This window comes from Babylonia areolata, chromosome 34 (assembly GCF_041734735.1).
Source record: "Babylonia areolata isolate BAREFJ2019XMU chromosome 34, ASM4173473v1, whole genome shotgun sequence".
NCBI lineage: Eukaryota > Metazoa > Mollusca > Gastropoda > Neogastropoda > Buccinidae > Babylonia > Babylonia areolata.
The window spans coordinates 19,618,476-19,645,307 of NC_134909.1; the positions used below are offsets into that span (position 1 = coordinate 19,618,476).

General features: G+C 43.0%; 1 protein-coding gene across 1 annotated transcript in view; it reads right to left on the reverse strand.

The window, feature by feature from the left end:
- Positions 1 to 298: 298 nt before the first annotated feature.
- Positions 299 to 26,832, reverse strand: part of LOC143277339 (DNA polymerase epsilon catalytic subunit A-like) — a 105,287-nt gene continuing 78,753 nt past the window's right edge. The window contains exons 41-54 of the mRNA XM_076582126.1: positions 25,650 to 25,801; positions 24,437 to 24,526; positions 22,960 to 23,044; positions 22,364 to 22,567; positions 20,459 to 20,620; positions 16,660 to 16,731; positions 15,273 to 15,383; positions 12,915 to 13,000; positions 10,528 to 10,666; positions 8,983 to 9,117; positions 6,673 to 6,749; positions 4,672 to 4,801; positions 2,322 to 2,431; positions 299 to 900 (exon numbers count right to left, since the gene is read on the reverse strand). Coding sequence (XP_076438241.1) covers positions 825 to 900; positions 2,322 to 2,431; positions 4,672 to 4,801; positions 6,673 to 6,749; positions 8,983 to 9,117; positions 10,528 to 10,666; positions 12,915 to 13,000; positions 15,273 to 15,383; positions 16,660 to 16,731; positions 20,459 to 20,620; positions 22,364 to 22,567; positions 22,960 to 23,044; positions 24,437 to 24,526; positions 25,650 to 25,801 — 1,629 coding nt within the window. The 3' untranslated portion in view covers positions 299 to 824. The remainder of the gene's footprint in view (positions 901 to 2,321; positions 2,432 to 4,671; positions 4,802 to 6,672; positions 6,750 to 8,982; positions 9,118 to 10,527; positions 10,667 to 12,914; positions 13,001 to 15,272; positions 15,384 to 16,659; positions 16,732 to 20,458; positions 20,621 to 22,363; positions 22,568 to 22,959; positions 23,045 to 24,436; positions 24,527 to 25,649; positions 25,802 to 26,832) is intronic.

Sequence of the window (26,832 nt, forward strand, 5' to 3'; positions counted from 1 at the left end):
ATACCCCCTCCACAAACACACACACACTTGTGCCTCCACAGCAATGGCATCATCAAGAAGAACGGTCAAAAGAACAGCAGTGTCTCCTTTAACCCTTTGAGCCCTGAGTTCCTGAGCAATTTTAACCCTTCTGCCTGACCTCCTGAGCCAAAATTTACAAATAATTGGTATTTAATGTGTCACGGCAGATATGAAAAGGCTGCCCTGACCACCGCTTTACCGGTGTTAGAGAAAAATGACATAATGCCTAGCCACTGGTTGAGCGGTGCGTAAACACTTGTGTCGTGTTTTGCTATTGGTTGACTTATATTGAAATTGATCTTTTTTATCCAAAGCACATGCACAAAACACAGTGAAAAGGTGCGGCCATGTCGGCACTACATTTGCTGACGTCAGAATATTACGGTTTTTCTGATTGGCTCTTCAATATAAGTCAACCAATAGCAAAACACGACACAAGTGTTTACACACCGCTCAACCGGTGGCTAAGCATTATGTCATTTTTCTCTACCACCAGTACAGTGGTGGTCAGGGCTCAAAGGGTTAACTCTTTCCATACGAACGGCGAAAGAGACGACGTTAACAGCGTTTCACCCCCAATTACCATCATCAAAATATTGCAAGCGGAAGGCTCTTATACTGAAGACGTGAATGTTGACAAAGAATACCACAATTCTGACGACGGAAGCTAAACGTTGGGTCATTCAGACACCCACTGGACATCCGAGGGGTCTGTGTAGAGGAGAAGAGAGGACTGGCCGTACTGAGTGAGTTAAGACAACACTATACAGCAAGGTCTCTGGAGCGATGATGTGCTGGCAGGATCACGTCTGCGCCATCCCAGGGTTCATCTTGATGATCCAGTCGACCGTTTCCTCCAGCAGGGTCATCCCATAATGCCTGGAACCAGGAGGAGCAACTCTGTTTAACATCCTGTCACACGTACTTGTGACTGTGGATATGTTGTTCATGTGTTAGTTTCCACATTTGAACTTCACTCTGTGTGTGTGTGTGTGTTTGAAGATGATGAGTAATTTGGTTTTATGCCCTGACACACTTACTGGTCATTGTGGACATTTTGTTATAGCATTTTTTTTTTTTCATATTTGAATATCATACGCATACCAGCTACAGAACTTCTACAGGATTTTGCCACAGACAACCCATTTGTTGCCACGGGTTCTTTTATGTGTGCTAAGTGCACACAGGACCTCAGTTTATCATCTCATCCGAATGACTAGCATCCAGACCATCACTCAAGGTCTAGTGGAGGGGAAGAACATGCTGGTGACTGGGATTCAAACCAGTGCACTCAGAGATTTTCACTTCCATCGTAGATGTGTTGCCACTAGGCCAACAAGCAGTTTTAGTGTGGTACACTAAAACACCAACAAGAGAGGCAAGGCCTTCAAGAGTCACTTGTAATAAATTAAGTCCCCTAGCATTAATTACAGAGTAATTTCCCTTCTTTACTATCTGCACCAAAACGTTTGCAAAATAAAACAAACTTCCATGCTTAGCAAAAGAAGTTCCTGTTTGAACAAAAAATGATAATAATGACTCCTCTTGTTGTTGTGTCAGAATAAGAGGTCAAAGTGCCAAGTTTACAGAATACAAAAAATATAAATATAACCGTAAATGCAGTTTGCATATAATTAGGCTTCTTTTTATATTTTTTTGGTGCCTATCCCAGAGGTGCAATATTATTTTAAACAAGATGACTGGAAAGAACTGAATTTTTCCTATTTTTATGCCAAATTTGGTGTCAACTGACAAAGTATTTGCAGAGAAAATGTCAATGTTAAAGTTTACCACGAACACACAGACACATGGACACACACAGACAACTGAACACCGGGTTAAAACATAGACTCACTTTGTTTACACAAGTGAGTCAAAAATTAATGGAGAATTGTTGATTTGACCAGTCAAACAAAGCTTTCGTTTTCTCACTTCCAGAATCTGTAAACGGTGTAGCTTTAAACGCCAACTGTACCAAACAAGAATAAACTAAACTAGAATAGTGTGCTGGTACGAGAATACTGGTGCCTGATCCACAGGGGAAGTAATCAATGTTCAAGTCGACTCGTACCTGGAATAGAAGGAGTTAACAAAAGTTGTGTGTATGATGTATCAATATTTCAAAATTGTTAAACTTGCAACCCCCCCCCCTTTCTCCCCCCCCCTGCCCCTCACCCTTCCATCATATTCATAACTGATGGATGTGTTTCAGCACGTAACCACAACCAAAAAAATATAAAATCATATAAGTAAAAGAAAAAGGAAAAAAAAAAAAGAGGTGAAAACCCAGGTAAACTTACCTGGCAATGCTGAGGAAGGTGTTGAGCTGCTGGCCAAAGTCGGCAGGTGTGACGTTGTTGCAGTACTCCCCGGCACAGGTACAGTACTTCCTCATGTTGTTCTCCTTCACCTGTCAACCACCACCACCACCGACAACCCACCGTTACATCAACTGCACTTTTCAGTTTCTCAAGGAGGCTAGAAATTTCCTCTTTTCTGTGGTGGAGGAGGAGGGGGAATTTTGTTTAATGTCCCGTCACACATATCAAATATATATTGAATGAAGACATTTTGTTAAAGTATTTATGAATACTTTTGAGTATTATCGGTTAGAAGGGGTGGGAGATGTGAATGAATGGGGGTGGGGTGGGGGGTGGGGAGGGGGGTGCAGTACTCCCCGGCACAGGTACAGTACTTCCTCATGTTGTTCTCCTTCACCTGTCAACCACCACCACCCCCCACAACCCACCGTTACATCAACTGCACTTTCAGTTTCTCAAGGAGGCTAGAAATTTCCTCTTTTCTGTGGTGGAGGAGGAGGAGGAGGAATTTTGTTTAATGTCCTGTCACACATATCGTGTGATTGAAGACATTTTGTTAAAGTATTTATGAATACATTTGAGTATTATCGGTTAGAAGGGGTGGGAGATGTGAATGAATGGGGGGTGGGGGGACTTTGTAAAAGAGAAGTCGTTAAACTGACAAGCGAAACAACTGATAATGAATGCAAAAAGTCAAAAACATCAATGTTCTCAGTCACTCGTGAAGACACACTCTCATGTACATAAGGCTTCATCAAGCTACAGTCAAAAATTATATGCTTAATTGTCAGGTTACTAAAGCATATGCACTTGACATCAGAACAATACTTGGTCCGTAATGAATTTGATAATAGTCGGAGAGCTAAACTCAGAATCGGACCAAAGTCTGAGAGAGTCAACTGACGAGGTTTTAGACTTGAATTCAAGCACCTATAAATGTCTCTTTCTAGTATATTGCTTATTTCCTTGTATAGCAATGGGCAATATACTTTTATACTATCTATATGATTCTTTGCTCCCCTTTTTGCTCCTCTTTTCCGTCACTCTCTTTGTTTCTGCCTTTTTTCTATCTTCGCTGTTGTCTCCTTTTTCAGCCTTCCCAGTCCATTCCCCTTTCGTTTTTTTCAAGCAAGCCTTGACACTTTTTTTGTCTCTTTTCCAGAGTCTATGATGTACTTATCTGTGCTGTTTTGCTCTGGCGATTAGGTAGTGAAATGTAAACACTGGGATAGGCGCTAGCTGCCCATTCTGCAGTAATATTTGTCTATATGGCATTTTTTATGTATTTTTTGTTTCCCTTTGAAATATTGTGTTTTCCCCCCCTTTTTTACGATTTTTTGTAATCTGGGGATGATAAATTAAGCAGAATGGCTGACGTCCTCAGCATGGCCTAGTCTTATTTGCCATGAGGAGCTAAATGGTTGGGATACTGTGTCATGAACTGTTTTGTGGGTTTGTCTTAGCGTTTGTTTGTAGATGTGACAGTTTTGTGTTGACGCGGTTGAGCATCTGTATGGTTTGACAGTCCTGATATGGACCTGTGCAGTCGGCTGGACTATAAACAACAAGAATAAGTTTCTCAAGGAGGCATCACTGCGTTCGGACGGATACCTATACTCTACACCACATCTGCCAGACCTGATGCCTGACCAGCAGCGTAACCCAACGCCGCTTGGTCAGGCTTTGAGTGCATGCCTGTATATCTGTGAACCAATCAGAGTGAATTTCTTCAACAGAATTTATACCAGAGGACAACCCTTTTGTTGCCCTGTTTTTGTTTTTTTTGTTTGTTTTTTTTTGCTGCCCCATCATCTGCACCGTTTCAGTGGCATTACTCCCACGCCGCTTATTTGGATTCCCCCATTCACGGCCACACCCGGCTTAGTCCGTCACAGTTCCAGCGTCGGCAGTCCACAGGGAACCATCGATGTTAGGTCGCCAGGAGGCCACACACCAGAAGAGACCCTGCACTGCTGCTGAGTCACTTCGGTGGTGTTCAGTGGTGCCTGTTCTCTTTTAATGTACTTAGGACACCACTACTAAGCCCCCTACTAACGACAATAATGGCTTAGTTGCAGACGTGGGAGATCGAAAAAAAATCTCCACCCTTTACCCACCAGAAGCCGTAACCGAGATTCGAACCCGGGACGTTCAGATTGAAAGTCCAACGCTTTAACCACTGGGCTGTTATGGCTGCCACCCACCCCAAGTAAAGAACAGTCACCCACCCCAAGTAAACACTGCCACCCACCCCAAGTAAAGAACACTGTCACCCACCCCAAGTAAAGAACACTGCCACCCACCCCAAGTAAAGAACACTGCCACCCACCATCTGGCACTTGAGACACCGGACGTCTTGCAGGACATAAGCCATGGACTTTCGGTGCACGGCCGCCACCATGGACTGTTCTATCTCCTCCATGTCGTACGGCGTGTCGCACTGCACGCATCGCCACGACCTGCCCACACAGTTCACGTCAGTTCAATTCAGTTCAGTCACGCAAGGAGGCGTCACCGCGTCCGGACAGATCCATATATACGCTACGCCACATCTGCTAAGCAGATGGCTGACGAGCAGTGTGACCCAACGCGCTTAGTCAGGCCTTTAGGATAGAGAGAGGGAAAAAAAGTGCATAAAAAAGTAAATGGATACATCATCATTTTTTTTTTTTTAACTTTAAAATTTTTTTTTCTCCAAAAACATGTATACAATACAGAGAATAGTATGAAACAAACAATATAAAACCAACAGTAGCATCTTCCACTACAGAGAGAAAGATAAAACAAAACAAAACAGACTAAACAAGGCAAAACAAACCTGTAACAACAACACAACATCAACAAATACAAAACAAAACAAAACAAACAAAAAAAAAGACTTGTCCAATCATTCAATCAATCAATGTTTACACATTAATGATTGTAGTAATCATGATGATTTAAAATGACATTAATAATAAATAGCCTGGACCAGTTCTAACATAGCAACAGCATCAATTATGTCAACTATTACAGTAATGGTATCTAGGGTGAGGCGAAAGCGAGTGGTGGCATTATAATATCATAATAATAAGGAGCATGAGTAAACCACTTCCACATTATTGGAAAAGAAAGCTTGTAGTTAATCACATTGCAAAGACAACAACAACCATAAAAATTCAAAAAATAAACAAATAATACATATAAGAAATAAATAAAGACCTGCTAGGATACATCATCATATTAATGAATAAATGAATAAATAAATGAATTACATAAAAATGCAAGCAGATAAGTAGATTATGAAATAAAATGCAGGAAAAAAAATTAGAAATAATAAAAAGACAATAATGATAACAAACAAACAAATGAATATAAATAAAATACCTGCCGACAACACGTCAACAGTTTCACTTCAGTTCGGTTTCTCACAAGGTGTCACTGCCTTCACACACATAACCCATAATTATTCTCTGACAGAGTGGTTAAGACGCTCCAATTTCTCCAGCTGGAGATAATAAAGTTATTCTTATCCTCTTATCTTAACTCTCTCCATACGAACGGCGAAAACAACACATGTTTTGGGGTTTTTTTTGGGAGGGGGTGGGAGGGGGGGTTTAGTGTGTTTTTTCTTTTCTTTTTTTTTCTTTTTTTTTCTTTTTTGCTGCCCCAATCATCTGCACTGTTTCAGTGACGTTACTCCCACGCCGCTCATTTACATTTCCCCCATACATGGCCACACCCGGGTTCATTCGTCACAGAAAAACACCCCATGTTAACGAGAGTGTTGTCCTCTGGCAAAATTCTGTGGAAGAAATCCACTCTGATAGCTACACAAATACGTAAGCATGCACTCAAGGCCTGACTTAGCGCGTTGGGTTACGCTGCTGGTCAGGCATCTGCCTTACAGATGTGGTGTAGTGTATGTGGATTTGTCCAAACGTACTGTGACGCCTCCTTGAGAAACTGAAACTAATGAAACTCTCTCAAGGAGGTCTCCCTGCACTTGTATTTGTATTTCTTTTCATCCCCCAAAAAGGCAGTTTTTAAGACATGGTTCTGTTAACTATCAACCTTTCCAAATCTTTACAGAAAAACAGCCCACAAATAACATAACTGTATAAATGAAAATAAAACAATGCATTCAATACTGTTCCCTAAGTTGGTAAATGAAACAAAACCAAACCCCCATCAATGCTCACACTGTGGCACACAACACATCACGAATATAAGCAACCACACTACATCTATTTTCGTAAATTTTACACAAATACGCATAAAAAAAAAACCAAAACACCAAAACCTGTTGGCTATCACTTTTTTTCTTTCTACAATCAATTCAACCACTGACCCTGTTCCATCCTGACTCAGGTAGGGGTCACGGCAAAGGTCAAGGTCACGAATGTGGTTACACGATTTGCAGATCACCTGGAAAAAATAAAACAGCAATACACACACACACACACTCAAAAACAAAACAAACAAAAAAACCAAAAAACCATACGTGACTAAAAGTATGGATGAAAATTTAGGCCCTCCAGTCATCAAAACATCTGTTAGAAAAAAAAAAACCCAAAGAGGTGTAGTAAAAGCAGAGTCATTTCTTCGACTTCTGCGTTCATGGGCTGCAACTCCCACTTCCGCTATGTTACAAGTTTGACGGGCTCAACAGCCGAGTGGTCAAAGCGTTGGACTTTCAATCTGAGGATCTCAGGTTCGAATCCTGGTCACGGTACCAGGTAGGTAGAGGGGGTAGATTTTCTGATCTCTCAGGTCAAACAGGTGTGCAGACCTGCTTAGTGCCTGAACCCCCTTCGTGAGCAGGTCAAACATGTGCAGACCTGCTTAGTGCCTGAACCCCCTTCGTGAGCAGGTCAAACAGGTGTGCAGACCTGCTTAGTGCCTGAACCCCCTTCGTGAGTAAACGCATGCAGGAGACCAAATACACATGTTAAAGATCCTGTAATACATGTCAGCATTCGGTGGATTATGGAAACAAGAACATTGCTGGCGCGCACCTCCTCCAAACCCCCTCCCGATAAAGGAGAGCATGACTTATCAGCAGGACACAGTGTGAGCGATATTTTCTTGGCACTCAGACAACATGGTCTGGTGAGAGCTGGATGAAGTGACCGTGTGAGAGGGGTGAAGAGGAGAGGGGTGGAGACAGAAGGGGCGTGGCCCCACATCCATATTAAGATAAGATAAGATAAGATAAGATAAGATAAGAATAACTTTATTATCTCCAACTGGAGAAATTTGGTCAGGTGCATTATCACAACATAGACAAGTAAACAACATGGGGACCATAACTGTAAAAGCCAACAACAGCCCCTACAAATATTACGAAGATACAAATGTAAAAAATATCACATACATCGTTTCATACATACATCCACACACTGCAGGTAATAACCAGTATTCTTAATGTAAAAACAGAAAGAATTAAGAAACATTATTTGAATATAATTATAAACATAGCCTACTATACTGCACATTGTATTACATTGATTATAATAGACAGATAAGATAAGAATAAAGATGAATTGCGGAAAACCACAACCAGATAATCAGCACACACCCGCACCACACCGCACCCCCCCCCCACCACCACCACCACCCACGCGGATAACTTGATTAAACAAGAGTAATAAACATATGTTCTCAAATAAAAGCATTTCACATATTCGCTTTTAAAAAAAATTGCAATTAATTATTACATCGTAATTATTAAACAGAAATATATTTAGAATATGGACGTTAGCATTAGACATATTCATTGTACACTGTCACTTGGAGAAGTCACAATGCATTGTGTATCTGTCTCTTTAAAAAAAAAAAAAAATTATTGTGGTTGTTCTAGTATCATTTGTGTGTGCAGTTATTATCCATTTGTCCAGAAAATATGATATTTTAGTGCAAATTACCTTACCAATGTTTGTAATGAACAAGTTGAAAATGTGATAAAAAAAATAAAACACTGATTTCAAAACAACAGGTTGTCACTGAAAAAAATATATAAAATGGGAAAACAGCATGTGTTTTGTATTCTTTATTCATTTACCTTTCAGAAAATATATACTTTTATGGGTCTTTCTCCGATAACAAAGAGCACAGAATTTTTTGAAAATATATACTCGCTTTTTGTGAAAAAAAAACCCTGGCAAATAGATTTCACTTAAATCTTATTTACCTGGCAGCGAAAGGGTTAATTCACACCACATTTAACGTACTCTCCCAAGGCTGTAAACTTCCGAGGGGGGGTTGGGAGATTCGAACCCGGGACCCTCAGATTGAAAATTCAACGCTTTAACCACACAGTTACTGCGCCTGGATGGCAATGGAAGCCTGTCAAGGCTGTAAACTTCCGAGGGGGTTTGAATGGGTTAAGATCCCACGTGCCACAATCCCCCTCCTTAACTCTCTCCATACGAACGGCGAAAGAGACGACATTAACAGCGTTTCACCCCAATTACCATCATCAAAATATTGCAAGCGGAAGGCTCTTATACTGAAGAGGTGAATGTTGACAAAGAATACCACAATTCTGACGACGGAAGCTAAAGGTTGGGTCATTCAGACTCCCACTGGACATCCGAGGGGTCTGTGTAGAGGAGAAGAGAGGACTGGCCGTACTGAGTGAGTTAACCCTCACACTCACCTCAGGGAGGACGTAAGACAGGCAGGGGTCGATGAAGACGGCCTCTGCGGCAAACTCCCCGACCCCGATCAGCTTCAGCAGGTCTCGGCGCAGCTTGGTCACCTGAAGGCTGATGTTGTTGTCCAGGGACAGAACCTGCAGAATGCAGAATACAGTGTGTGTGTGTGTGTGTGTGTTTGTGTGTGTGTGTGTGTGTCTGTGTGTGTGTGTGTGTGTGTGTGTGTGTGTGTGTGGGTGGGTGGGTGGGTGTGCGTGTGTGTGTGTGTGTGTTTAGGTGTTTATGTGTGTGTGTGTGTGTGTGTGTGTGTGTGTGTGTGTGTGTGTGTGTGTGTGTTTAGGTGTTATGTGTGTGTGTGTGTTTAGGTGTCTATGTTTGTGTGTGTGTTTAGGTGTTTATGTGTGTGTGTGTGTGTGTGTGTGTGTGTGTGTGTGACAAACACACAGGTGGTTGCCAGTCTGCAATACCATCATCATCACAATACCATCATCATCACAATATCATCATCATCATCATGAACAGATGCCACAACTAACAAACAGGTGATTGTCAGTCTGCAGTATCAACACCACCACCACCAGCAACAATAACTCCACATAACCTAATCAAGATTTTGCGCCTTTTAAATATTATTATTAGTAGTAGTATTTTTATGTATTTATCTATAAATTATTTTATTTTATCTTTTTTTAAACTTTTTATTTTATTTTATTTTTTTTATTTTTTTTATTTTTTTAATGTATTTATTTTATTTATTTTCTTTTTCTCAAGGCCTGACTAAGCGCGTTGGGTTACGCTGCTGGTCAGGCAGGCATCTGCTTGGCAGATGTGGTGTAGCGTATATGGATTTGACCGAACGCAGTGACGCCTCCTTGAGCTACTGATACTGATGCTGATACTAAACTCCACTATCAACAGCAAGACAAACATGCTGCCACCATGACTGTGAACAGCAGGGTCTCCATCCGGGCCCTTTCGTCCAGAGTGAGTTAACTCTCTCCATATGAACGGCGAAAGAGACGACGTTAACAGCGTTTCACCCCAATTACCACCATCAAAATATTGCAAGCGGAAGGCTCTTATACTGAAGAGGTGAATGTTGACAAAGAATACCACAATTCTGACGACGGAAGCTAAAGGTTGGGTCATTCAGACTCCCACTGGACATCCGAGGGGTCTGTGTAGAGGAGAAGAGAGGACTGGCCGTACTGAGTGAGTTAATGTTCTATTTCGTCTAGTGATGTGTTCGCGAACTGTACACATTTTTTGGTAATGATAAAGATGTTTCAATATGAGAAATATAACCTTAAATGCATGGGACAAAACAAAAAAACAACCCTGCACCCCACCCCACCCCCGCCTCCCAAAAACCATCTTCTTCTTCGTTCATGGGCTGCAAACTCCCACGTTCACTCGTATATACACGAGTGGGCTCTTTTTCATGTATGACCGTTTTCACCCTGCCATGTAGGCAGCCACAATCCGTTTTCGGGGGGTAACATCATCAACATGCCACCGCCACACCACCATCATCTGATGCTCTATACCTGACACACAGACTTGATGAACTCCAGGGCAGGGTTGCTGAGGGACAGGTGAGACCCTGGAAGGCGAGGAAACTCCCCTGAAAGCTGGCTGCTGTTGCTACGGTTACCGCTCAGCTTCTTCTGGATCTTCTGCGTCAGCCTGCAGATCATCATCACGGAGGAACACATGAGAGTGCAACGCTTGGATAAAGTCTTCAACTTCTTCTTCTTCTGCATTCGTGGGCTGCAACTCCCACGTTCACTCGCATGTACACGAGTGGGCTTTTACGTGCATGACCGTTTTTACCCCACCATGTAGGCAGCCATACTCTGCTTTCGGGGGTGTGCATGCTGGGTATGTTCTTGTTTCCATAACCCACCGAACGCTGACATGGATTACAGGATCTTTAACGTGCGTATTTGATCTTCTGCTTGCATATACACACGAAGGGGGTTCAGGCACTAAGCAGGTCTGCACAAAGTCTTCAACAATCATGTTGCCGTTTCTCGGCTAAAAAATAATGTAAATATAAAAACAATCCTCAAAACACTAAAGATATTAGATCTATACAGTTCCTAAATACTATAAAACAATCTTCACAAACGCTGAAGATATACCTGCACAGTCCTTAAATATTACAGAACAATCCTCACAACATGAAGATATCAGATCTATACAGTTCTTAAATATTACAGAACAATCCTCACAGCACTAAAGATATCAGATCTATACAGTCCTTAAATATTACAGAACAATCCTCACAACACTAAAGATATCAGATCTATACAGTCCTTAAATATTACAGAACAATCCTCACAACACTAAAGATATCAGATCTATACAGTTCTTAAATATTACAGAACAATCCTCACAGCACTAAGATATCAGATCTATACAGTCCCCAAATATTATAAAACTGTCCTCACAATACTGAAAATATAAGATCTGCAGTCTTTGTTACGATGTCAGCATTGGCACAGACCTGCCTTACCTGTTGGAACTGCTTTTGTGTATGTGTGTAGTAGTAGTAGTCTTCAGTTTAACGTCTTCCACTTTAAGTGATATTAGACGGAAAAAAACAAACGAAAAAAAAGGGGGGGTGGGGGGTTGGGGGGGGTGGGGTGGAGGTCAGAGCGTGGTGGTGGGAATGGTATTGGGCAGAGGGTGATGAATGATGTGTGTGTATGTGTGTGTGCGCGCGTATGTGTGTGTGTGTGGTGGGGAAAGATACAGAGCATTGGAAAAAATAAGACATTAAAAGGGGAGACATAGGCACAATATAGAAGGAAACGCTAACATCAAACAACTGCAACAACTATAACAAATGTCCAATTGGACTATGCAGCAAACCTTCTGCAATAGCAGATAACATCTTGAAATTGTCAAAAATACATTCAAAAGAATTTTCCGAGAAGTTTGGTAAAAACGATTTCAGACTCTGACATTCAAAGAGTATGTGTTTGCTAGAAACAGATTCTCCACATATGCATTCAACATCTCTGCTGAACTTTGTTATAAAAGCGTTCAGCTTTATCCTGTTTGATGATGCCTGAATTTGCCTCAATCTGAATAAATTACTGAATGTATATGATGGATTGATAGATTCCGTGTGTGTGTGTGTGTGTGTGTGTGTGTGTGTGTGCACCTGTTGTTTAGCAGATGTGGTGTAGCTTATATCGAACTGTCCAAACGCAGTAACACCTTGAACAGCATGAGGGTAAGGAACACAGAATTTTTCTTCTTTCTTTTTTTTCTCTCTCTCTCTTTGTGAAAGAGGTTTTCTTCACTGGTCATGAAAACCACCACCTCAAACTGACACCCCCCCCCCCCCCTCCTTTCATCCCCCCCAAAAAAAACCCAACAACATTGCCACCAAAAGAACTCAACAACAAACCAACCATTGGAAAGCGATTTTATGCACTAAATCCTTTTTTTTTTCGATCTTTAATTTCTTTTGTGTTGTGTGTGTGCTTTTTTTTTTGTAATGTGTCTGTGTTTATGTGAGTGTGTGTGTGTGTGTGTGTGTGTGTGTGAGAGAGAGTAAGTGTGAGCACGCGCGTGTGTGTGTGTGTGTGTGTGAGTGTGTGTGTATGTGTGTGAGAGAGAGTAAGCGTGAGCATGTGTGTCTGTGAGACAGAGTAAGTGTGTGAGCGTGTGTGTGTGTGTGTGTGTGTGTGTTTGAGTAAGCGAGTGCATGTGTGTGTGAGTAAGCGTGAGCATGTGCGTGTGCGTGAGAGTGTGCGTGAGCATGTGCGTGTGTGTGTGCGTGCATGCGTGCGTGTGCGTGCGTATAGACAAGAGACAGCAGAAGAGCTCAACGCTCTCTTCCTTCCATCGAAAGGAGAAGCCGAGCCAGTACACCAGAGCCCCCCCCGGCCCCCCCCACCCCGCCCGTCCCCCGACTCACGCAAACAGCTGCTGCGCCATCTCTCCCTCCACCAGTTCCTGGGAGAACGTCACCACCGAGGGCGTCACTGTTGCATCCAGCACCCTCTGAAACAAGGACCATGCGCCTGTGTCCGTGAAACCTTCTTCTTCTTCTTCTGCGTTCACTCGTATGCACACGAGTGGGCTTTTACGTGTATGACCGTTTTTACCCCGCCATGTAGGCAGCCATACTCCGTTTTCGGGGGTGTGCATGCTGGGTATGTTCTTGTTTCCATAACCCACCGAACGCTGACATGGATTACAGGATCTTTAACGTGCGTATTTGATCTTCTGCTTGCATATACACACGAAGGGGGTTCAGGCACTGGCAGGTCTGCACATATGTTGACCTGGGAGATTGTAAAAATCTCCACCCTTTACCCACCAGGCGCCGTCACCGTGATTCGAACCCAGGACCCTCAGATTGACAGTCCAACGCTTTAACCACTCGGCTATTGCACCCGTCAAGTCCGTGAAACCGTAAACTACCTTATAAATGTCTGGTACCCTCAGTGACCATGTCACAACAGCTGTTGACGATAATAACAATAATCATAATCGTAATAATAATTCTTCTCCTTATTATTAGTAGTGTGATGGGCGCAATAGCCGAGTGGTTAAAGTGTTTGACTTTCAATCTGAGGGTCCCGGGTTCGAATCTCGTTAACGACGCCTGGTGGGTAAAGGTTGGAGATTTTTCTGATCTCATAGGTCAACATGTGTGCGGACCTGCTTGTGCCTGAACCCCCTTCATGTGTATATGATGGTGTGTATAACATACAAGAATGTCACAAAAGCTGTTGAAACTACTCCTCTTCTTCTTCCAGGGAAGCGACCGCAATCAACCAGTACTCCTACTGCTACTCACAACAACAATAACAACAATAATACATGGCATTGATAAAGCGCAATTCTTTCAGAAAAAAAAACTCACTGCACACATACACACATCTATACAGGCACACACAAACACATGACAATGTCACAAAAGCTGTTGAAAACAATAGTAATAATAATGATAATAATAACAATAACAATGATACATGGCATTTATATAGCGCAATTCTTTCAGAAGACACACACACACACACACACACACACACACATCTATAGAGGTGCACACAAACACATGACATCGCCATAAAAACTGTTGAAAATGACACTGATAATACTAATACTGCCACTACTAAGAACATCAATGATGATAATAACAATAATAATATTAATAATAATAATGGTATTTATATAGCGCTGAATCTTGTGCAGAGACAAATCAAAGCGCTTTCGCTAATAATAATACCAACAATACATGGCATTTATAGAGCACAATTTTTTTCAAAGGGAACTCACTGCGCATGCATACATACATACATACACACACACACAAACATCTGTTCAGGCACTAGCAGATGCCTAGCAGATGTGGGTGCAGGGTCTATGGGGGATTTGTTCCAACACAGTGACGCCACCTTGAGACATAAGAGAGGGAATGCAGACCCACTTTCATTGGATTTTCATCGGAACTCCCTGTTGTTGTTTTTTAGCGAGAACTGTGTGTGCATGAGCATCTCCATTTCCTTTTTTTTTTTTTTCCAGGTCACTGAAAGGCTAAAATTTTGTCCTGGAAAACGCTGCTTTGATGAAAGGATTTTGAACATTTTCGACGACTATTTTTGCAAGTTATATATGGTTTTATAATCACACCCATTATTTGCTTTAGTCTTCTATGTTTACGTTGAGCATGTATCTTGTCATATATCTGCCATTACGTATTCAAACTGATCCATTCATAAACTCTGCCGAAAAGTTGTCTGAACAAAAGCAGTGCAAACTCAGAGAAGCCAGTTACGGTGGTAGAGGCTTTGCATGTCGTCATATGACCTACTTCTCGCACTGCGAGCGACGAAAGGTCCACCATAAAAGCGGGCTGCACACCTTCTGTACTGAAACTGACTTCTTCTTCTTCTTCTTCTGCGTTCGAGGGCTGCAACTCCCACATTCACTCGTATGTACACGAGTGGGCTTTTACGTGTATGACCGTTTTTACCCTGCCATGTAGGCAGCCATACTCCGTTTTCGGGGGTGTGCATGCTGGGTATGTTCTTGTTTCCATAACCCACCGAACGCTGACATGGATTACAGGATCTTTAACGTGCGTATTTGATCTTCTGCTTGCATATACACACAAAGGGGGTTCAGGCACTAGCAGGTCTGCACATATGTTCACCTGGGAGATCGGAAAAATCTCCACCCTTTACCCACCAGGCGCCGTCATCGTTTTTTTTTACTGAAACTGACAGGTGTTCTTTCCCTGTTAGACGTCGTCGTCAGCGTGTACCTGTGTCTGACTGGCGTGGCGCCGCTTGACAGGTGTGTTTCCGGGTGTCACCTGCCGCTGCTCCTCCTGCATGCGTGTGTACACCGACAGGATGTAGCCCGCCACCATCATCTGCATCACCGTCATCATCATCATCATCGTTATCGTTAAAAGCCCAGCTAAACCATACAGTCATCACCATCATCGTCATCGTTAAAAGCCCAGCTAAACCATACAGTCATCACCATCATCGTCATCGTTAAAAGCCCAGCTAAACCATACAGTCATCACCATCATATGCATCACCGTCATCATCATCATCGTCATCGTTAAAAGCCCAGCTAAATCATACAGTCATCACCATCATCGTTATCGTTAAAAGCCCAGCTAAACCATACAGTCATCACCATCATCTGCATCACCGTCGTCATCGTTTATAGCCCAGCTAAACCATACAGTCATCACCATCATCTGCATCACCGTCATCATCGTCGTTATCGTTTATAGCCCAGCTAAACCATACAGTCATCTGCATCACCGTCATCATCATTATCGTTAAAAGCCCAGCTAAACCATACAGTCATCACCATCATCTACATCACCATCATCATCGTCGTTATCGTTTATAACCCAGCTAAACCATAGAGTCATCACCATCATCTGCATCACCGTCGTCATCGTTTATAGCCCAGCTAAACACAATACAATACAGTACAATACAATACGATACACCACAACACAATATGGTACAATACACTGCAACACAATACAACACACCACAACACAATACAATACACCACAACACAACACAATACACCACAACACAATACAACACACCACAACACAATACACCACACCACAATACAATACACCACAACACAATACAATACAATACACCACAACACAATACACCACAACACAATACACCACAACATAATACACCACAATACAATACAATACACCACAACACAATACAATACAATACACCACAACACAATACAACACAACATAATACACCACAATACAATACAATACACCACAACAAAATACACCACAACACAATACATTACACCACAACATAATACACCACAATACAATACAATACACCACAACACAACACAATACAATACACCACAAAACAATACACCACAACACAATACAATACACCACAACACAATACACTACAATACAATACAATACAATACACCACAACACAATACACCACAACACAATACAATACAATACACCACAACACAATACACCACAACACAACACAATACAATACAATACACCACAACATAATACACCACAACACAATACAATACAATACACTACAATACAATACACCACAATACAACACAACACACCACAACACAACACAATACAAAATGAAACGAGAACAACTTACACTGAAGTTGGTTTGGCAAGCGCCGGCCGTGGGCAGAAAACGCATCAGGTTCCAGTTCATCTCTATCTCCGGCTGGAACCAGAAAACTGCACTTGTACACGCTTTTCACCAGTCTACTCACTTACTACTAGAAATGTACACACCACCAGTCTACACACTTACAACTATGAATGTATACACTACTAGTCTACACACTTACTACTAGAAGTGTACACACTTACTACTACCAGTATACACACTTACTACAAGTTTGCACACACTTATTACAACAAGTTTGCACACTTCTTTCTACCAGTGTACACACTACCAGTCTACGCACTACTACAAGTGTACATACTTACTACTACCAGTGTACAAGCTTACAACCAGTCTACACACTTACTACTACAAGTGTACACGCTTACCACCAGTCAACACACTTACTACATGTGTACACACTTAATACTACTACAAGTGTACACGCTTACCACCAGTCTACACACTTACTACTACAAGTGTACACACTTTCCACCAGTCTACACACTTACTACTACCAGTGGACACACTTACCACCAGTCTACACACTTATTACTACAAGTGTACACGCTTTCCACCAGTCTACACACTTACTACTACCAGTGAACACACTTACCACCAGTCTACACACTTATTACTACAAGTGTACACGCTTTCCACCAGTCTACACACTTACTACTACCAGTGGACACACTTACCACCAGTCTACACACTTACTACTACCAGTGGACACACTTACCACCAGTCTACACACTTATTACTACAAGTGTACACGCTTTCCACCAGTCTACACACTTACTACTACCAGTGGACACACTTACCACCAGTCTACACACTTACTACTACCAGTGGACACACTTACCACAAGTCTACACACTTATTACTACAAGTGTACACGCTTTCCACCAGTCTACACACTTATTACTACAAGTGTACACGCTTTCCACCAGTCTATACACATAACTACAAATGTACACGCTTACCACCAGTCAACACACTTACTACATGTGTACACACTTACTACTACAAGTGTACACGCTTACCACCAGTCTACACACTTACTACTACAAGTGTACACGCTTTCCACCAGTCTACACACTTATTACTACAAGTGTACATGCTTTCCACCAGTCTACACACTTATAACTACAAGTGTACATGCTTTCCACCAGTCTACACACTTATTACTACTACCAGTGTACACACTTACCACCAGTCTACACACTTACTACTACAAGCGGACACACACTTTCTACTACCAGTGTGCATGCTTACATCCAGAGTACGCACACGTATTACTAACAAGTTTGCACGCTGTTTTATTTTACCATTTTTTTCTAACTGCCCCATCTGCACCATTTCAGTGGCTTTAGTCTTGCATCGCTATTACAGGTCCCCCGTACACGGCCACACCCTGGTTTGTCTGTCGCAGTGACGGGCGCAATAGCCGAGTGGTTAAAGCGTTGAACTATCCATCTGAGGGTGCCGGGTTCGAATCACGGTGACGGCGCCTGGTGGGTAAAGGGTGGAGATTTTTACCATCTCCCAGGTCAACATATGTGCAGACCTGCTTAGTGCCTGAACCCCCTTCGTGTGTATATGCAAGCAGAAGATCAAATACGCACGTTAAAGATCCTGTAATCCATGTCAGCGTTCGGTGGGTTAAGGAAACAAGAACATACCCAGCATGCACACCCCCGAAAACGGAGTATGGCTGCCTACATGGCGGGGTAAAAACGGTCATACACGTAAAAGCCCACTCGTGTGCATACGAGTGAACACAGAAGAAGAAGAAGAAGTCTGTCGCAGTGCCAGAGTCAGTAATCCACAGGGAACCGTTAACCCCCTGGCTGCCTACATGATGATATAACTCATCAGCGCACGCATGTACGCTTCGCTGCCACAATGACGAGATTCTTCTTCTGCGTTCACTCTTCTGCTTGCATATACACACGAAGGGGGTTCAGGCACTAGCAGGTCTGCACATATGTTGACCTGGGAGATCGTAAAAATCTCCACCCTTTACCCACCAGGCGCCATCACAGTGATTCGAACCCGGGACCCTCAGATTGACAGTCCAACGCTTTAACCACTCAGCTATTGCGCCTGTCACAATGACGAGATGACTCATCATTGAAATATTCTGACTTTTCCCTGGTTTGCACTGAGTTTGTTGACAAAAATACTGGTAGCTTTAGCTTGGGGAATCTTTCTGGATTCTGTTCATAGCTAGAAACTCGATCTATGTCATGATGCAGTCCATTATTTGAACGTTTTGGTTGGGTTACTGCCACAGTGTTTGCTTGGCTCCTCTCCTCGCTCGCTCAACAAAATGTCGGACACCGTGTTCAAGACATGCGATCGTGTTGCACTAAATCAACCAAGATTGCTTTCTTTAGCTGACGTTCAGAAAGAATTGAAGTGTAAATTTGAAGGAGAAGACAGTGATGAACTTTTATCGGACGATCTGATAGAAAATAAAGGGAGCAATGAAGAGACTGGCCAAGATACGACTACAAGTTTGCACACTTCTTTCTACCATTGTACACACTACCAGTCTACACACTACTACAAGTGTACACACTTACTAGTACCAGTGTACAAGCTTACAACCAGTCTACACACTTATTACTACAAGTGTACACACTTACCGCCAGTCTACACACTTATTACTACAACAAGTGGACACACTTACTACTACCAGTGTGCACACTTACCACCAGTCTACACACTTATTACTACAAGTGTACACGCTTTCCACCAGTCTACACACTTCTTACTACAACAAGTGGACACACTTACTACTACCAGTATGCACACTTACCACCAGTCTACACACTTATTACTACAAGTGTACACGCTTTCCACCAGTCTACACACTTCTTACTACAACAAGTGGACACACTTATTACTACAAGTGTACACACTTACCGCCAGTCTACACACTTATTACTACAAGTGTACACGCTTTCCACCGGTCTACACACATCAGTGAGTGATGCCAGCTGTACAGCTGTAGCAGACGACAGAAAGTGAGGAGGGGGTGGGGGTGGAATTAACTCTCACCTCCTTAACTCTCTCCATACGAACGGCGAAAGAGACGACGTTAACAGCGTTTCACCCCAATTACCATCATCAAAATATTGCAAGCGGAAGGCTCTTATACTGAAGACGTGAATGTTGACAAAGAATACCACAGTTCTGACGACGGAAGCTAAAGGTTGGGTCATTCAGACACCCACTGGACATCCGAGGGGTCTGTGTAGAGGAGAAGAGAGGACTGGCCGTACTGAGTGAGTTAATCCTGAGGGTAGTATTCAGTGTGCACATACATATTATTGTACTTAGGTGTAGAGCTTGTGGAGAGGGAGGGGATTGAGTGAGTAAAGGAAACACAGAGAGAGAGGGTGTGTGTGTGTGTATGTATACCATGCTTCTCTTTCAGGGAATATGATTTTGTGTGAAGCCATCATGTATGTGTAATATATGTTGCATGGTCTTGTAAGTGTTTGAACATGCCATTGAGAAGAAGACAGATTAAAAACACGAGGAAAAAAAAAAGAAAAGAAAAGACAACAGAAAGGAGAAAAATGATGATGGAAGGAACAAAAAAACCCACAAAAAACAACAACAAAAAAAAAGACCAAAAGATAAAAAAGACAACAAAAAAAAGATCCTTCCAGGGATGCTGAAACTATCCTGCTCATTTGCAGAACTTTTAGGCATCCACTGATTTCTCCTAAAAAGAAAAAAAAGAAGAAAAAAAAAAAAAACCACCTCTCACCTCCTCCTCAGTATCCGACTTGTTCAGCTCTTCCTCCTCCTCTACGTCATTTTCTGCGGCACCGTTCTGTTCGTCGTCATCGCTGTCGTTCTTTTCTTTGTCCTCGCTTTGTGACGCTGCACTCTTGGTGGGCACTTTTCCTTTCACACCCCCGTGGTTCGCCTGCAAAATCATTTCACACTGACCACCTGCGCTGCGGAGCCCAGGACTGTTACTTTGTTTGTATTTGTATTTCTTTTTATCACAACAGATTTCTCTGGGTGAAATTCGGGCTGCTCTCCCCAGGGAGAGCACGTCGCTACACTATAGCGCCACCCATTTTTTTGTATTCTTTCCTGCGTGTAGTTTTATTTGTTTTCCCTATCGAAGTGGATTTTTCTACAGAATTTTGCCAGGAACAACCCTTTTGTTGCCATGGGTTCTTTTACGTGCGCTAAATGCATGCTGCACATGGGACCTCTGTTTATCGTCTCATCCGAATGACTAGCGTCCAGACCACCACTCAAGGTCTAGTGGAGGGGGAGAAAATATTGGCGGTTGAACCGTGATTCGAACTAGCACACTCAGATTCTTTTGCTTCCAAGGCAGACGCGTTACCTCTAGGCCATCACTCCACATACGTCCATTATTATTATTATTATTATTGTTACGTCCATTAACATAACAATAATAATATTAGTTTTTGCGAGGGCCAGAAATAGAGGGCCCAGAGTGTCCGTGAATCGATTGCGATCGTGCCTTAATTTTAGCCCGATCTCCCAATCGAACCATATAATTATGTGACCTGGTTGATGACAAAATTTGACACAAAACAAGACCGCCAGAGAATAGACAGACAGACAGAAAATACAAAAAAAACTTAGCCGTATGAAGAGCACAGGAACAGGAGTCAATGGCTGCCGGAAAAAGAGGGCGCTAGTCAGGGGGACAAAGGGGAGGTTACCTACTTCCGGCAGGTTAGCGGCTGTAGCTATTTTCGTTTTCTCCGCATAGGCGGATAGTAGTTTGCACAGGACAGGAATGTCAGACCCCTGCCGGAGTCTGCACTAGTAGGTCACGGTTAAGTATGTGTAATTAAAAATAGTATTATATGATAATGGATGTGTGCACATATCAAATGACTCATATAAGGACATGCCCGGCACTTCCTTTTTTGAGGAAGTGTCTGGGTTTGTTCCAGTGTACCTTTTATTTACCTGTGTGCTAGCTGACTTTGTAGCATAAGCAGCACTGACTTGAAGTTGTATGCCCGTTTTTGAGGAAGTGTCTGGGTTTGTTCCAATGTACCTTTTTTATTTACCTGTGTGCTCGCTGATTCGGAAGCATAAGCAGCACTGACTTGAAGTTGTGTACCTTGTGAATGGAGAGAGTGACCACTCATTCCTATTTGCTGATTATATAATGATGGATACCGTTTTTGAGGAAGTGTCTGGGTTTGTTCCAATGTACCTTTTATTTACCTGTGTGCTCGCTGATTCGGAAGCATAAGCAGCACTGACTTGAAGTTGTGTACCTTGTGAATGGAGAGAGTGACCACTCTTTCCTATTTGCTGATTATATAATGATGGATACTTATACAGCACATCATCCACAAACTCTGCATTGGGTGCTTGACACAAAACTACATAATATCATGCACAACACACAACATCAATGTCACATAATCATACACACCAAAATGTGACTAGCAAACTATTACACACTCATACACACAATGCACATATACATACATACATATATATCTACAGGTGCTGATAATAATAACTTCTTCTGCGTTTGTGGGCTGCAACTCCCACATTCATTCATACGTACATGAGTGGGCTTTTTTTACATGTATGACTATTTTTAACCACGCCATGTAGGCAGCCATACTCCGTCTTCGGGAGAACAGAAACTGAAACTGACCGGGTCCATCCACATGAGGTACTCCCAGCACTGGTCGTAGGAGATGTCCAGAAGGTGGAACAGGGGCCGCGACCTGATGGAGTTGGTGATGTACTCCAGATACGAGAGGGCATCCATCAGCCGACGCTTCTTCGTGCACACGATCAGGCGGTTGAAGTTGGCGTACACGATCACCGAACCCAGGCGCTGGAACTCTGCCAGAAGCTGTGGGCACAGGGTGTGGTGGGTTAATTCTTTTTTTTTTTTTTCTACACACACACACGCACACTACACACACAGACATACACAAACAACACACAACACTACACACAAACACACTCATACAACACAAAACACTACACACACACACAACACTACACACAAACACACTCACACAACACTACACACACACACACACACACAACACTACACACAAACACACTACACATACACAACACTACACACAAACACACTCACACAACACTACACACAGTCTCACACAAACACTACACATGTGTACACAAACACACTCACACAACACTACACACAGTCTCACACAAACACACACACACACGCAACACTACACACGTGTACACACACACACACATCTCACTGACCTGCATGAAGACCTTCTTCATCATGTTGTGCAAGGTGCGTCTCAGGGCTGGATCGTACAGCAGGGACCCCGACGATCGAAGCCACCTGCACTCACATACACACACACACACACACACACACACACATACACACTCACACACACATACACACACACACACACACACACACACACACACACACTCTCACACACACACACACACACACACAGCACCCACGGGTCATGCACGGTATCCCAGCAGTGCTTTCTTCCCTTAGCGTTAACTCATTCCGCTCCAGGTGCGAGTTAACTCGTACCATGATTACTTCCCCTGTGTACCAAGTACGAGTATTCTCGTACCAACACACTATTCTAATTTCGTTCATTCTTGCTTGGTACAGTTGGCATTCTAAACTGAACAGTTTAACTCACTCAGTACGGCCAGTCCTCTCTTCTCCTCTACACAGACCCCTCGGATGTCCAGTGGGTGTCTGAATGACCCAACCTTTAGCTTCCGTCGTCAGAATTGTGGTATTCTTTGTCAACATTCACCTCTTCAGTATAAGAGCCTTCCACTTGCAATATTTTGATGGTGGTAACTGGGGTGAAACGCTGTTAACGTCGTCTCTTTCGCTGTTCGTATGGAGAGAGTTAAGGATCCCGAAAGCATGAAAACGAAGCTTTGTTCGACTGAATAAATGAACAATTATCCATAGATTTTCGGCCGTTTTAGTGAACCACACTGTTTGTTTTTTTGTTGTTTTTTTTCTGCAGTGGTCTCATGTAGTGCTGGTCCAGGGGAGTTGTCTCAGGCATGTAGCTGTGGGGATAGAATGAGTTAACACAATTCTCCTAAGACCACGCCGGGGATAGAATGAGTTAACACAATTCTCCTAAGACCACACCGGGGATAGAATGAGTTAACACAACTCTCCTAAGACCACGCCAAGTCCACAGACGTATCAACATTCTTAACGTCAGTAATAATAATAATAATAATGGATATTTGTTGAGCACTTTTCCTCCAGAAGAGGGAGCAGAAAGCGCTTTGCAATAAACATTAAACACATGCAGACACACGCAAAAAAGAAGAAAAAAAAAATCAAAAGATTTAAGAACACAAAAGCATAAAACATATTCAAAGACTACTCATAATAATTTCACACACACACACACACACACACACACACACAGAGTTAGCGTGGCTTATAACTGAATGCTATTAGAAAGGTGAAGCCAAGTTAGGGCCACTTCTTAACGTTAAGTGAACTTACACACATACTCTACATGGATACAAACACTCACACACACACACACACTAACATTAGTAACAACACTACAAACACACTCACACACAAACACAAAACTACACACACACACACATACACACACCACAATATACACACACAAACACACAGAACTAATACACAAACATACATGTAATACACACAAAACCCCAACCGACACATTGTGGTAAAAAGACACGAGGGTTGCCTGACCTGTAGAAGTGGACGATCTGGTTGTCGGCAAAGACGTTGTTGTAGGAGGTCACGTCCCTCACCCACCCTTGAACCATATTCTTCAGGATCCTGAACAAGGCAACACATAACTGTGATAACTTCTTGATAATAATAATAATACTAATAACAATGGATACTTATATTGCACATTCGTTTCTTTCTTTCTCTGTGCCTGCAAATGTATTTGTTTCCCAACCAAAGTATTTGTATTTGTATTTCTTTTTATCACAACAGATTTCTCTGTGTGAAATTTGGGCTGCTCTCTCCCCTGCATGCAGTTTTATTTGTTTTTCCTATCGAAGAGGATTTTTCTACAGAATTTTGCCAGGAACAACCCTTTTCTTGCCGTGGGTTCTTTTACGTGCGCTAAGTGCATGCTAGCTAAGTGCATGCATGCTAGCACATGGGACCTCGGTTTATCGTCTCATCCGAATGACTAGCGTCCAGACCACCACTCAAGGTCTAGTGGAGGGGGGAGAAAATATCGGCAGCTGAGCCGTGATTCGAACCAGCGCGCTCAGATTCTGTCGCTTCCTAGGCGGACGCGTTACCTCCAGGCCATCACTCCACAGTGGCTTTTTTCTCAACAGAATTGTTACCAGATGACAACCCTTTTGTTGCTTTCTTTTTCAGTGCACCAAGTGGGTGCTGCACAAAGGAACCACCGCTTATCGTCTCATCCGACGGGCGCAATAGCCAAGTGGTCCCGGGTTCGAATCTTGGTAACGGCGCCCAGTTGGTAAGGGGTGGAGATTTTTCTGATCTCCCAGGTCAACATATATGCAGACCTGCTAGTGCCTGAACCCTCTTCGTGTGTATACGCAAGCAGAAGATCAAATACGCACGTTAAAGATCCTGTAATCCATGTCAGCGTTCGGTGGGTTATGGAAACAAGAACATACCCAGCATGCACACCCCCCGAAAACGGAGTATGGCTGCCTACATGGCAGGGTAAAAACGGTCACACACGTAAAAGCCCACTCGTGTGCATACGAGTGAACGTGGGAGTTGCAGTCCACGAACGAAGAAGAAGAGTGGCGCTGTAGTGTAGCGACGCGCTCTCCCTGGGGAGAGCAGCCCGAATTTCACACAGAGAAATCTGTTGTGGTAAAAAGAAATACAAATACAAATATGAATTTCCCTTGTTGAGATGATAAAGTATTCTGTAAACACACACACACACACACAAGACCTGAAGGTGGTGGAACACAGGGCAGTCTCATCATAGCTGGCCAGACCCATCGTGGCTGCCCCCTGACCCCGCGCCATGTCTTCCAGCGACGTTGTCGGCAGCGTGTCGAAACTGACGGCGCTCGCCCCCTCCTGCTCGTTGACGTGGCCCGACTGCAGACAGCAGAAGTGGGAGAGAGAGTTTGATGAATTGGATATGTCACTACCCCCGAAAGCGGAGTATGGCTGCCTTCATGGCGGGGTAAAAACGGTCGTGTACATTCAAGTCAAGAAGTGGGAGCTGCAGCTCACAAACGAAGAAGAGGAAGAAGAATATGCCACTGTAGGGAATGTTATCAGTCTCCCGTCAACTAGCAGAAACAGTATCATCATAGGAAACAAAGATAGTATACAGTAGGGAGGGACGCTCACTCAGTCTGGCTCCGCGACTAAGCCATTACTGTCGTTAGTAGGGGGCTTAGTAGGTGGTGTCCTAAGTACGTTAAATCAGAACAGGCACCACTGAACACCACCAAAGTGACTCAGCAGCAGTGCAGGGTCTCTCTCTGGTGTGTGGCCTCCTGGCGACCTAACATCGATGGCTCCCTGTGGACTGCCGACGCTGGAACTGCCACAGACGAACCCGGGTGTGGCCGTGTATGGGGGACTCTAAATGAGCAGCGTGGGATTAATGCCACTAAAACGGTGCAGATGATGGGGCAGAAAAAAAAAAAAATAGTATACAGTAAAATAGATCAAAAGCGTCACTGCAGGAAACATTATCAGTATGTTGGCACAAGTATTTTCATAGACGTTAAACAAAGAAAGCAGAGAGTGGATTATATCTGTCAATGCAGGAAACAAAATCAGCCTCTGTCAACTGGCAGAAGGATGACCACAGACAATGCCCCCCATGAAAACAGAGTATAACTGCCTACAGGGGTAAAAATGATCATACATGAAAAAAAAAACCACCTAAAAACCTCCTCATGTATACAACAGAGTCTTAAAGTCGCAGCCCGCAAACAAAGAAGTTGATCACAGACGTTAAGCAAAGAAAGCAGAGAGTGCAACATACATGTCACTGCACGAAACATAATCAATCTCTGTCAACCGGCAGAAGGATTATCACAGACAGTACCCCCCTGAATACGAGAGTATGACTGCCTACATTTGGATCAGACGATAAACCGAAGTCCGATGTG